Genomic DNA, 14213 nt, shown 5'->3' on the forward strand with positions numbered 1-14213 from the left:
GATGATAACGTTACGGCTCCTAGTAATTGTCGGTACGCATTTTGGAATTGGAGAGTATTGGAGATACTGTTACATGGAAAGGATGTGGTTGGTTTTTGTTGGAATGAACTGACAGGTGGGATGTACCCTGCCAGTGCAAAAAGTTCCGAGACTGGATTAACAAAAACAGAGAAACGTTAAGATAGGGCTTTTAATGCTTCCAGTTTTCGCCATAGTCTCCCTTAACCACTTGAGTACAACACGCAAAAGGTTCACACAACCAAGCGAAACTGTCGCAAAAGTCCTTCTTTGGGATGTATTCTACTTGTGCATCACCTCGGCTTGAACGTCCGTTACGTAGTGAAAGTGGGGTCCCTTCATGTGAATTTCTCCACATTTCTGTTTTGTAGATGTTTCGTATTGATAATACCAAGTCTCTTCAACCATGACGATTTTTCCAAGAAAAGAATTGCTCGGGTTTTGCGTCACTCACTTCGCGGTAGGTGTCTACGCCTCGATGTTTTTTGTTTGGGAGTCAAGGTGTGCGGGACACCACACAGACTTTTCTCTCCTTCAAAACATCCTTGTAAATGTCTTGACAACTTGACTTACGGATGATTTGTGAAACAACAGTGTTCACGCAGTAGGCCTGTATGTCCGTTACGAAACGTTGCCTACTCATAAGTGGCTTGTTGAATGATGATCGGTTGTTCAGAGTTGTTAGTTCAACCTGCCCCACAGTTAGTGCACTGACGTCGCGTATACTACATCAGGAATAAAATTAGTCTCAGAGCGTTTTGGATGGACGGTGTAGGTATTACGGGATGAGTGGGGCACCAACTGTGCAGCAGAAGTGGTGGGCAGAAGCCGTCATTTGGCTGAGTATGGTAGCTTGTATTTGTAACGAAGGGTAGAATTCTGGAATGAGTTCTGGAGAGGGAAAGGCGATTCAAATTACGGAATTAGGGACGGAGAGACTAACTGACAGAGGCACGACAGCAAGACAGAGTTCTCAAGGGGGGGGACTAATAGGGTGTTGGAATCCAAGTACATGGGAGATATAGGAGAGGTGAAGGTGTTTTGCATGTGAAGGAATGCGGATCCGTCATCTAGGGACAGCATCTTTCAATAGGTATCAAAACGTGCTGGTTACCAGATTTGAACCCACCCACTGCTTAAATTTTGAATGAAAAGCACAACCAATGACGGAAGATTACTTCCGATATAAGAGGCCGCCCTCACTAGGCCAACAGCAATTTCAAAGACAGTGGAGGAATGGACTGGTACCCTCTCACTCTTGGAGAGGGAAACTGCCCTTAAAAGTCGGAAGAATCAGTATTGATAAATGTAAATGGGGATGCAGAAGGCAATAGACACATAATGTGTATCCACAAATCATGTGGCCTGCAACTGAAAATATGTCATGATGATCTCTCCACTCGCCAAATACTCCAGATTAGTCCCCCATTTGGGTCCCTGGGACGGGAGATATAGTAGGGGTCAGTGAAGTGAAATGGGAATAAAACAAGGATTTCTGGTCAGATGAGTATAGGGTAATATCAACAGCAGCAGAAAATGGTGTATCGGAAATAGGAACCGTTATGAAGATAAATGTAGCCAAATAGTGAGTTACTCTGAATACTTCAGTGATAAAGTTGCTTTCATCTGATTCGACAGCAAACCAATGCCTACAGCGATAGTTCAGGTATACAGGGCAATGTCGCAAACAGAAAATGAAGAGACAGAGAAAGTATATGACGGTATTGAAAGGGTAATTAAGTATATAAAAGGAGATGAAAATCTAATAGTCATGGGGGACTGGAGAGCCGTTGTATGGGAAGAATTAAAAGAAAAGGATACGAGAGAATAATAACTTGGCAGTAAGACTAAGAGAGCAGAAAGGCTAACTGAATTTCGCAACGCATTTCAGATTGTAATAGGGAATAAGCATTTTGAGGACCACAAGAGGAGGAAGTAGTTTTGGAAAAGACCAGCAGAACGGGAAGATTTCAGCTGGACTACATCAATATCCGAGAGACTCCGAAATCACATATTGTGTTGTTAGACGGACTCAGGTGCACATATAGACTGAAGCACTATTCAGTAATGATGAAGAGAAGACGGAAGTTGAAGAAAATCATTCGGAAGAATCATTGTGGAAGGGAAATCGAATTACTGCGGTTAATGAGACGTCTTTCAAGTTCTCTAAGAATGTGGATATTCCGATGAGGCATACCAGATCACGCACTTCAGTTGAGGTGGAGTGAACATCTCTCAAAAGGGAACCACAAATGTTTGACAGACAAACACAAGTGAAAGGAAGGTAACTGTGAAGAAACCTTGGATAACAGGAGAAATATTTCACTTGATCGACGAGAGGAGGAAGTACAAAAATATTCTTGGAGAGACAGGGATACGGAAATATAAATCATTTAGGAATGAAATAAATCGGGAGTGCAGGGCAATCAAGTGGAAATGGTTGCAGGAAAAATGTGAAGAAATCGAAAAAGAAATGGTCATCGGAAGGACTGAGCCAGTATACTCATACAAAAAAACTGAAACAACTTTCAGTGAAATTGAAAATAAGGATAGTAACGTTAAGAGTGCAATGGCAGTTCCGCAATTACACGCAGAGGAGAAAACGGACAGATGGAAAGAATACGTTGAGTCACCTTGGATAGGTCATGTGTGCATTACACCTCGGGAACGCCAAGTCGGGTGACAAAGTATGTCGAAAAAGCAACGAAATTACAAGACTTCCAGCAAAAAAACGTAGCATCAGATGAATCAATTGTTTAAAGAGATTGGTTAACAAATTTGGTTAGTGAGAATCACTAGATATCAGTTTTTAACTGCCGGAATATTCGCAACAAGTCCCAAATCTCACATCTCTCGTAAAAAGCACTCACCACACAGCATTTTAGAAACTGAGAGTCGGTTGATATCGAAGTAGAGCGAAGAGAAATGTGGAATGTATATCGGTAATACTGGTTAGACATTGCAAGAGGAGCAGTTTTTTATAGCGAAAAGCAGGAATGAATCCGACAGCGAACTTATATGGACAACAGTCGGTGGACTTAGGTGAGTAATCAGTCACAGAGCTATTTGAAAACAGCCTAAACTCGGGAGGAAGACAATACCTTGCCAGTACCCTCGAGACTTTAACCTGTCCCGTATTGACTGGGAAAGCTACGATTACGTTATCTTAAGTAAGGGCAAACACTCCTGTCAAGTAATACTGAAAACTTTGACAACTGCCTCAAACCAGGTCGACAATCTACACAGAAAAATATCTTTTACACCTCCTGGCAACAAAAATAGCCGATCTTATCAAGAGTGTCACCAATACAGAGGGGTTAATGACCATTGCGCTGTTACGAGGACGGTGGTCACCTAAGGCACGCAGGGCATCAAGGAAGCTACGTCGAACTGATAGACGATCAGTATCGGCTTACAAAATGGACGAACTGAGATCATTTAGTGCAGTACCAGCAAACGCAGGCTAGCTGTGGCTAAAGCTGCAAGACCTTATAAACTTCGGTCTAGATAAATATGTAACAACTGAAGTAATAAAACACGGCAAAGACCAACATTGGTACAACGGTACCATTCGGAGAATATTGCACTAGCGGCACTCTCGCTACAAAAGAGAATCAGGGAAACAGGCAGAGGAAACTTAATATCAAACCAAAGCAGCCGTAACAAGCGCCACAACTACGGTCAACAGCAATTTTCACAGTCAGATGCTGGTGAAAGATCCGTCAGAAATACCTACGAAGTTCCATTCACAGTTGAAGACAAGAACGAGTCCAAACCCGTTATTCAGTCTCTCGTGGATCCGTCTAGTGAACAAACTGATGTACCAGAAAAAAAACCAGAAATATTTCCTAATGAATTACGAATTGTTTATACACAAGAGAATACTGTTCTACTGATATCTGACCGACGTAGAGATTCACTAATGAGGAATATTGGTTCCAGCAGCACCAGTAATTTAGATGACTAAAAGCGAAAATGGCCACTTGCTCTGGTGGAATTCCATGTACATTTTACGTTGGATAAGCTATGGCCTATGGGAAGCGTCTTTGCGTAATAATCAAAACGTCGTGCCTCAAGGGTACAAGCCCAGCCACTCGTTAAACTTTGATTAAAAAAATCACCATCGATAGCGATCGAAGACTTCTGGTATCAGGAGTCACCCACGTTCTGCCAACGGCATTGTGAAAGAGGGCCGAGGAGCGGACAGAGTTTCAGGTTAGCCCCTCTAACCGTGGGGTAGCAGTGTGAGGATGCAGATCTTTAAAGGTTGCACTGTATTAGAGACACTTTACGTATGTCCACAGGAAATGTGGCTTGTAATTGCAAAAGTGTCATGATGATCTCTGCACTGACAAAATATTCCGAATTAATCTCCCATTCGGATCCACGGCAGGAGACTGTCAATGTAGAGGTATCCAGAGTAAAAGATTGAATAACCAATGAAATGGTAACAATCTACAGATCGGAGGGATGAATGAGGTTTGAACGTAGTAGGGAAGCTAGAAAATAAGGGAAAGGAAATGCAAAGACACAGCCTACGTAGATACAGCATGGGTTACGCGAAATAACATGGAAACAAATAAGGATACCTGATAAGATAAATCTGGTCACATCAGCAGCAGAGGTAGGATTCGTCATAGTTAGGAAGGTAGGGCAGAGGGCAACTTACTACGAAAATTTGTTCTTTTGTTCTTTGGGGCCCGCAGTGCAAAATATGTCTTTTAATGATATGATTATTACGAAAATCAGCCAGGTATACTGCTCTTTAAATTCTTTTTATAAATTATTCACGATGAGCCCATCAGGTGCACTGTAAATACGTAAGTAAGCGATGGTCTTAATGTAGTGATCTGTAACTATGGTCAGAAAAGTTATAATACATCGTTACGCGTTTTTACCTTACATATAATATCGTTGCTGCATATCTTTTATTTTTTAGAATTATTGGTTTCTGCTTAGGTGTACTCGTACATTGGAGACGTTTATCTGATATTAGTTGGTTTTTATGTACGCTATTTCTCTCTTGACAGCTTGGATGACAGTGGATCAGTGATATTACACGTTTACATAGCTACCATTATAAAAAGTGATGTGTGGTAATTCGGTTGCTTTTTATTATTTTTGTTGGTTTGGTTCAAATTATGTTATTGTCAGGCATTTGTTTTTGTTTTATTTAAGATTTTAATTTTATATTACTACGAACGCTTCAGCGATAGATAATTCTTATCACTATCAACAGAGAACCAACGTCAACAACGATAGCTCAGGCAAACATGACTGCGTTATAAGCGGAGGATAGAGGTATAATGCACAAAGCTAATCCAGTATTTAAAGGGAAATGCGTATCTAATAATCACGGATGATGAGAACGTTTTAGTATAGGAAGGAACAGAAGGTAGATTTACTGGAGAAGTCACCCTTATTAGTATTTGATTTGAAGTTCTCTAAGGATGTAGAATAGGTTATTCTCCTGTTATTATTGTGTTTGATTATAGTATTAAAATAGCATTTGCGGTTAATATTCGCACAAAATATCTGTCAGTTATAAGTAATTAAAGCTTAAAAATCATTAGATATTGAGATTTGTTATTCGCTGATGCTCCGGTGACGTCACAGACTAGGAGTAAGACGAAGCTTTACATATGTTAGAGGAATGTTAGCCGAAGTTCCGAGTATTTTAAGTACTTTTTCTGCAAACAATTTTTACGTAACCATTACAATTTTTACACATCAATAGAAACAATGTGAACGTTGATAGTGGAAACCTAGCGAAAGTTGCTGATTTATGCTCCACCCATTTCGAGCGGCGTACATTCCTTTCCCTACCCCTTGCAACATCATTAAATTCTCTCAGAACTGAGGAATTGTAGAACTTTTGCAAATGGGTCACTATATTGTAACCAGATTGTCGACTGTCTGTCAAGAGTTACGACCAGAAGCACAATAAAATTATTCTTGACAAACCTTAGTGTTGATTTCCTATATAGAAGACAGTCAGCAGGGATACTGGTCTGACGGGCCGATCAGTGGCGCAATGGATGGCACCTCTGAATATTGGGTAATGAGGTCAAATGTTCGAATACTGGAAAGGTCACAAATTTTTAAAAGTTTTACACGAAATACGAAAATAGCGTTAGCAAGAACACATTGTAGTAGTTGTTTCGATGGTGGGATATAGCTTCACATTAATCTTAGTCTGAGAAATGGACAACAGAGGATAAATGTATTTACTTTGCGAAAAAACAATATCCTTTTTTTGGAAAGCATCACCATAAGCACACAGTACAATGAGGTCTATGACGATGAGGTTTTCTGTGCGGAGAGATATAAAACTTGTACAACATGCAGGTAACACAATCGTAATGTCTCTGATGTTTGGCAGTGTAAACTAACGCCAGTGTCCGAAGGAGATTTATTTCATCGTTATGTAAGCTCATAAAACTTCCCTATTTGAGCAATAGGGATCCTAGTTGGAAAGTACGAAGATAAAAAAAACATTGTTCGTAACAAACTAAACTGTGTATGGTCACATTAACAACGAAATATGTTTTCGAATGTTACTTATGTGAACAGCAATTGCAAATGTGAGAACGCGTAAACAGCAAGGAATACACAATAATATTTTATTTCTGATCGGTAGGGTGAAAGTTTGTAATTGTGATTTGGTTTTCATATGAGAGGACTGTTGATCGCTTTACAAATAAGTTAAAATATTCTTTCGGGTTGGATTCGAACCAGCTGTCTATGGAAATCACATTGTAAAATTCAGCGGTCTACCACTACAAAACCTGAACTATCGAATATCTTTTATGAAGATGGGAAAAACGACAATTTTCTCGAAGAGATTAATTTCGTCCAATGACTGTATCCTTTCTTGTAACAGTGTGAAAGCATATCTCGGAAGTAAATTAAGGTTAACTTCACAGTGCAACTGGCTTGTAATTAGGTTAGTGAACTTGTTCGTCGACGTGGTGGCAATTTTCCGGCACAGTGCAACCACATTTTACACATCTTCTCATTCTCTCGAACTCTCAAAAAAAATTTTAAGGACCTTTTATGGATGTATTCGTACAGTATGGTACTACACGCCATTTCCGAAACGTAATTTCCAAAACAAGACATTAGCTTTATGGGAGTAGGAGCAGCGAGTTAGCCAGTGACGTCACAGACGTTTTAGGGGACTTTCAAATTACTTGACTTTCATTTACGTTTTTATAAAAGAATATTGAAATTAAAGAGGGAAAAAGAATGTTAGGTGCATAAAATGACCTAATTAATCATTACCACAACAGGAAGTTCAGTTGCAGAGAAATGACAATCCCTAAAAAGGGTATCACAGATGTTGGACAGAAGTGCATCGTTGTATGGCAAGTAGCAGCGAAGAACCCTTGGGAACAGAAGAAATGCATCAATTCGTCTACGAAAGTAGAAAGCACAAAAATGTTCAGGAAAAGACAAGGACAGTTATGAATGAAATAAAAAGGAGGTTTACAGAAGCCAAGCTGATATAGTTGCAGGAAAAATCTGATAGAAATGGTCATCGGGAGAACTGATTCAGCATATAGAAAAGTCAAAAGAACCTTCGTTAAAATTAAATCAAGGACTTCATCATTAATAGTGCAATGAGCATTCCATTGTGAAACGTAGAGGAGAGCGGGTAGGTGAAAAGAGTACGTTGGACGTCTCCTTGAGGGCAAGAAGGAGTCTGATGACGTGATAGAAGAGGAAAGGTGAGTCGGGGTGGGAAAAAGGGGATCCAGTGTTAGAGTAAAAGTTTAACAGATCTTTGGAACCCTTTCGATGAAAGTCATAGGGGAAGTGGCAAACAAACGACTGTTCAGGTTCTTGTGCGGAATTTGTAAGACTGGAGACATGGCATCAACCTGTCCGTAAAATATCATCCACACAGTCCCGAAGGTAGCAAGGACAGACAAATTCGAGATCTGTTGCGTAATCAGCTTAACGTCTCATGCGTCCAAGTTACTCACAAGAATAACATACAGGAGGACGCAAAAGAAAAAAAAATGGTTCAAATGGCTCTGAGCACTATGGGACTCAACTGCTGTGGTCATAAGTCCCCTAGAACTTAGAACTACTTAAATCTAACTAACCTAAGGACATCACACACATCCACGCCCGAGGCAGGATTCGAACCTGCGACCGTAGTGGTCGTACGGTTCCAGACTGTAGCGCCTTTAACCGCTCGGCCACTCCGGCCGGCGCAAAAGAAAAATCAGGAGTTCTTATATGACGACTTCTTTGGCGTTCAGAAAAGTAAAGACACCAGAGAGGAATTTCTGTCGTTGCGATGAGCAACAGAAGCAATATTCAATGAAAACTAAACAGATTTGTAGGTTTTGTCGATCTATGAGAAGCGTTAGACAGTGTAAAGCCGGCCGCGGTGGTCTAGTGGTTGTAGGCGCTCAGTCCGGAGCCGCGCGACTGCTACGGTCGCAGGTTCGAATCCTGCCTCGGGCATGGATGTGTGTGATGTCCTTAGGTTAGTTAGGTTTAAGTAGTTCTAAGTTCTAGGGGACTGATGACCATAGATGTTAAGTCCCATAGTGCTCAGAGCCATTTGAACCATTTGAACAGTGTAAAGCCGGTCGGGGACGGCCGAGCGGTTCTAGGCGCTACAGTCTGGAACCGCGCGACCGCTACGACCGCAGGTTCGAATCCTGCCTCGGGCATGGATGTGTGTGATGTCCTTAGGTTAGTTAGGTTTAAGTAGTTCTAAGTTCTAGGGGACTGATGACCATAGATGTTAAGTCCCATAGTGCTCAGAGCCGTTTGAACCATTTGAACAGTGTAAAGCCGGTCGGGGACGGCCGTGCGGTTCTAGGCGCCACAGTCTGGAACCGCGCGACCGCTACGGTCGCAGGTTCGAATCCTGCCTCGGGCATGGATGTGTGTGATGTCCTTAGGTAGTTCTGAGCTCTAGGGGACTGATGAGCTTACAAGTTCTCTTACATAGTTCTCAGAGCCATTTGAACAGTGTAAAACGGTGAAAGATGTTCGAAGTTCTGATAAAAGTAGCAGTAAGGTATATGGAAAGACGGGTAATATACAATTTGTACAAATACTGAGAGAAGCAATACGATTGTAAAACAAGAACGAAATTTCGGCTTAGAAAGGATGTAAGACTGGGATGCAGCATTTTTCTTCTAGTGTTCAATCTCTACAACGAAGAAGCAATGACGGAAATAAAATGAAGTTTGAAGAGTGGAACTGAAATTCAGAGTGAAAGGTTGTGAGTAATAAGAATCGCCGATGACAGTTCAATCCTCGGTGAAAGCGAGTAAGTACCGCAGGAGCTGTTGAATTTAATGATAATTTAATGACAATAAATCGAAGGAAGACGAAAGCAATGAGGAGTAGCAGAAGTGAGAGAAGCGATGAGCTTAAAATCAAAATAGGTGACTACGAAGGAGACGAAGTTAACGAATTATGCTACTCTGGAGACAAAATAACACATGCCAGACGAAGCAAGGAGAACATAAAAAGCAGGTTACACGATCAAAGAGGCGAGTCTTGACCAAAATAAGTCTACTAGTATAAAATCTAAGGATGACCTTTGTGAGATTGTTAAGGGTGAATTGTACGGAAGTGAATCATGAGCGTTGAGAAAACTGTATCATGAAGAAATCGAAGCTTTTGAGATGTGGTGTTACATAGAAGGATATTGAAAATGATGTGGATTGATAAGATACGGAATGAGGAGTTCTCCGCAGAATGAACGAGGTAGAAACGTATGGAAAACATTGACAAGAAGACGATTGATAGGACACTTCTTGAAACATATAACCCTCATGGTACTAGAGGGAGCTGCCGAGGATAAAAGCTGTAAAGAAAAACAGAGATTGGAATACATCCAACAAGTTGCTGTGGACATCGGGTGCAAGTGGTACTCTCAGATGAAGAGAATGAAGGAGAGGAATTCGCAGTGGCCGCATCAAACCGGTCAGGAGACTGATGATCACAAAAAATCTCAAGTAGTTTTGCAGTTATAAGGTCACCAGCGTCAGGTGGATGGCGCAAACGCCAGTGCTGCGCGTGACTGACCTTCGCGCTTAGTGACGACGAAAAGCCAGGCGGTCCCTACGATGGGCAGGGCCGGAGGACCCGGAAGGCAGCCCACGCTCCTCCAGAGCCGCCAGTTGCGTGACACATGCTGTACCAGTGCCACCAGCACCACCACGGCTACTCCGGCAACCAGCAGATCCTGCGCATCCATCGCGAGCAGCGTCCGGACAGACAATGGCGCGGCTCTCACGCAGCCTACATATCTTCCCCCCCTCTTCCTTATCGCAGGTCCGCCTAGCGCGAACACCGACAACCGCGGCGGGACCAGTGCGCGGTTACTGTCCTATACAGGGTGATACCGTGATGATGTTTTCAAGAGCTGTGGAGAAGGCTAAATGCACCAATAAAAGGTCAGGTAGCCTGGTCCGGAAACGACTGACGAGCAGAACACGGCAAGTACCATAACCCCATTTCCCAGAAACTTCGCTCGGCTTGCCCGTAGATATTTGACCGTTTCTGAAAGAACCATGGTCAAAATTTTCGACGTTCTTTAAATGTCTTTTATTACGAAATAAGGTCAGTCTAAATGGTGACACAGTGGTTACCGTCATGACCTCTCACTCTACATCTACATCTACATCCATACTCCGCAAGCCACCTGACGGTGTGTGGCGGAGGGTACCCTGAGTACCTCTATCGGTTCTCCCTTCTATTCCAGTCTCGTATTGTTCGTGGAAAGAAGGATTGTCGGTATGCTTCTGTGTGTGCTCTAATCTCTCTGATTTTATCCTCATGGTCTCTTCGCGAGATATACGTAGGAGGGAGCAATATACTGCTTGACTCTTCGGTGAAGTTATGTTCTCGAAACTTTAACAAAAGCCCGTACCGAGCTACTGAGAGTCTCTCCTGCAGAGTCTTCCACTGGAGTTTATCTGTCATCTCCGTAACGCTTTCGCGATTACTAAATGATGCTGTAACGAAGCCCGCTGCTCTCCGTTGGATCTTCTCTATCTCTTCTATCAACCCTGTCTGGTACGGATCCCACGCTGCTGAGCAGTATTCAAGCAGTGGGCGAATAAGCGTACTGTAACCTACTTCCTTTGTTTTCGGATTGCATTTCCTTAGGATTCTTCCAATGAATCTCAGTCTGGCATCTGCTTTACCGACGATCAACTTTATATGATCATTCCATTTTAAATCACTCCTAATGCGTACTCCCAGATAATTTATGGAATTAACTTCTTCCAGTTGCTGACCTGCTATTTTGTAGCTAAATGATAAGGGATCTATCTTTCTATGTATTCGCAGCACATTACACTTGTCTACATAGAGATTCAATTGCCATTCCCTGCACCATGCGTCAATTCGCTGCAGATCCTCCTGCATTTCAGTGCAATTTTCCATTGTTACAACCTCTCGATACACCACAGCATCATCTGCAAAAAGCCTCAGTGAACTTCCGATGTCATCCACAAGGTCATTTATGTATATTGTGAATAGCAACGGTCTTATGACACTCCCCTGCGGCACACCTGAAATCACTCTTACTTCGGAAGACTTTTCTCCATTAAGAATGAATGCTGCCGCTGCTATTCGGTCGAGTAGCTCCTCAATTGGCATCACGAGGCTGAGTGCACCCCGAAAAATTGCAACAGCACATGGCGGCTCGGATGGTCACCCATCCAAGTACCGGCCACGCCCGACAGCGCTTTACTTCGGAGATCTGATGGCAACCGGTGTACCCACCTCGGCAAGGCCATTGCCCCACCGTAATTAAGGCCATAATTATATGCATTGTCTTTTCCGAATGTACTTCTGACCAAAAAGTGATACTCGTAGCTGGAGCCCGAACCTTCTTTAATCGTGCTTTTTGCGTTCTTGTGGAGATATTCCCGTAGCGACTTTTATCACCTAATAAATATTTCTTTGTATATAACCGAGAAGTAAAATATCAATTTTCATAAATAAATGTTCAAAAATTTTTTGATGGAATGAAATGTTTTTTTAAAAATTTTCATACCCTATTGTACACCGTCATGCATTGATTTTTCAGAAGCACTGAGACACGTATTTCTTTTATTTCCAAACCAGAAGTGAAATACCAGTTGCCAGTAGCCTTTAAATCCTTTTTTAGTTTTTTAGTAATGACTTATTTTAAAAAAAATACTTTTTCCAGTTATTATACCCCCTTGGTGGTTCCATTTTCCAAAAATGGTGAAACACGTATTTTTTATTTTCTGACTGAGAAAGTAACAGTGGGCGGGGATGAGTAGTGAGTCAGTCTGACCCTATTTCATCCCCTTAGGGTTGAATTACGAAAAACAGTGACATTTGTATGTTCTATTTTTAACAGATAAGTCAAATACAAATGTTCATAGATTTAACTTCAAAAATTCTTCACAAAGAAATATTTCCATAAAATCTTTCATCCCCCATTTGACCCCCTGGGGCTTTAATGATAAACATAGTTTTTACTGAGTAGCTAAATTTAAATTTTCATAGATTTAGCTTTAAAAATGCTTTTATAGTAATACATGTTCATAAAAAAATATCATCCTCTATTTCAAGCCCTTAGGGGTTCAGTTTTCAAAAACACTGAAATACGGATTTTTATTTGTAACTAAAATGTAAAATACCATTGTTTCTAAATGTAGCTGTAAAAATACTTCAGTAATTCTTTAATAATGATGTATGTTTTTTTTAAAAAAATCACACGCTCTTTCACTTCCGTGTGGTTATATTTCCAAAAACGCTGAGACAAGTATTTTTAAACGAGGAAAAAAGTTCACTAAACATGGGCTCTAAAGTGCATATCTTAAGACCAATTAGCACTTGTTCATCTTTGCTGCTGTGAAACAATTCTACTGAACGAGTGCCTATAGGCATTAAAGTATGCGTTCTAGAGCCCACATTTACTGGACTTTTATTTCTTGTTTTGGTCCACACTACCTCCTCCAAAAATATGCAGCCAAAGAACTTGCAGTTGAAGGGATATGTTTCACAGTATATGTTTTAGAGCCCATGTTTAGGACTCTCAGACTATTTTCCTTGTTTTGGTCCATACTGTCACCTCTGAAAAAAAATGGCTCTGAGCACTATGGGACTTAACTTCCAAGGTCATCAGTCCCCTAGAACTTAGAACTACTTAAACCTAACTAACCTAAGGACATCACACACATCCATGCCCGAGGCAGGATTCGAACCTGCGACCGTAGCGGCCGCGCGGTTCCAGACTGTATCACCGCTGAAAGTTGCTTACTCTACAGTCTTAGCAAAGGCAGTACCAGTACATATATTCCACTAAAAAAAGATGTCGGAACGATTTTCGCTTATTACTTTCAACTTGTTCGTTTCAGGCCAGGATGACTTACCTGAAATTCATACATTTACCTTTCTTCACCATACCAGAAATATCATCACGAAATCACCCTCTATAGTCTGGTGCATTTGACAGCATTGGGTTACCCGTGAAACATTAAAATTACAACTCTATTAAGGCAGAACGCCAAAACGGCAAATTCACGTTAAGTCTACTACAAGCTTTGATGTGCAAATGAGCAGATAGCAATAACGATATCTACGCTCTGTATACAAGGAAATGTTACCCAGTGCTTTTCTCATTAGAAATCACATCTGAATATTATGTGCCTCGTAGAAGAAGGAGAAACGTTTTACAGTACCTGTCAGATGGGGTAGCGGCATGATCGGCTCCTATGGAGGCTGTAGTTTCATAGTTCTGCACTACTGCTGCTCTTGTTACTGGGGAGAGTATGATTGTCATATTAATGTGGAATCTGTGGTTTCAGGAGGGCGATACTGAACGCCATTTAGCTTCTCAAGGACCCCATACTTCTAGCAGTTGAGAGAACAGACTTTTTGTTCGTCGTGGTATTGTAGTGCCTGTGTTTTTCCGAATTACGATGCAATGGTCCTTCGGACACGCATGCGTGACTGAAGGGACTGGCACTGCGGAGACTACAGCCACTATGTAGTACATGAGATATATTCGCAGTTAAGAATATGGGCAACCATCAGCAATATAATTGGATGATGACCATTAAAACTTGTGTTAGACCGTGACAAGAACCACGATTTTCCGTTTAGCGTGCTCCGTTGTCTTACCATTAGTATACCCGAGCATGACTCACGTCCAGACCCAAGCTTCCTCATGT

At 41.5% G+C, this 14213-nt stretch overlaps 1 protein-coding gene across 1 annotated transcript in view; it reads right to left on the reverse strand.

The window, feature by feature from the left end:
* Positions 1–10285, reverse strand: part of LOC124805162 (cytochrome P450 4C1-like) — a 108259-nt gene extending 97974 nt beyond the window's left edge. Inside the window, exon 1 of the mRNA XM_047265642.1 lies at positions 10081–10285. Coding sequence (XP_047121598.1) covers positions 10081–10252 — 172 coding nt within the window. The 5' untranslated portion in view covers positions 10253–10285. The remainder of the gene's footprint in view (positions 1–10080) is intronic.
* Positions 10286–14213: the final 3928 nt, after the last annotated feature.

Source organism: Schistocerca piceifrons, chromosome 7, assembly GCF_021461385.2.
Source record: "Schistocerca piceifrons isolate TAMUIC-IGC-003096 chromosome 7, iqSchPice1.1, whole genome shotgun sequence".
NCBI classification, from domain to species: Eukaryota; Metazoa; Arthropoda; class Insecta; order Orthoptera; family Acrididae; genus Schistocerca; species Schistocerca piceifrons.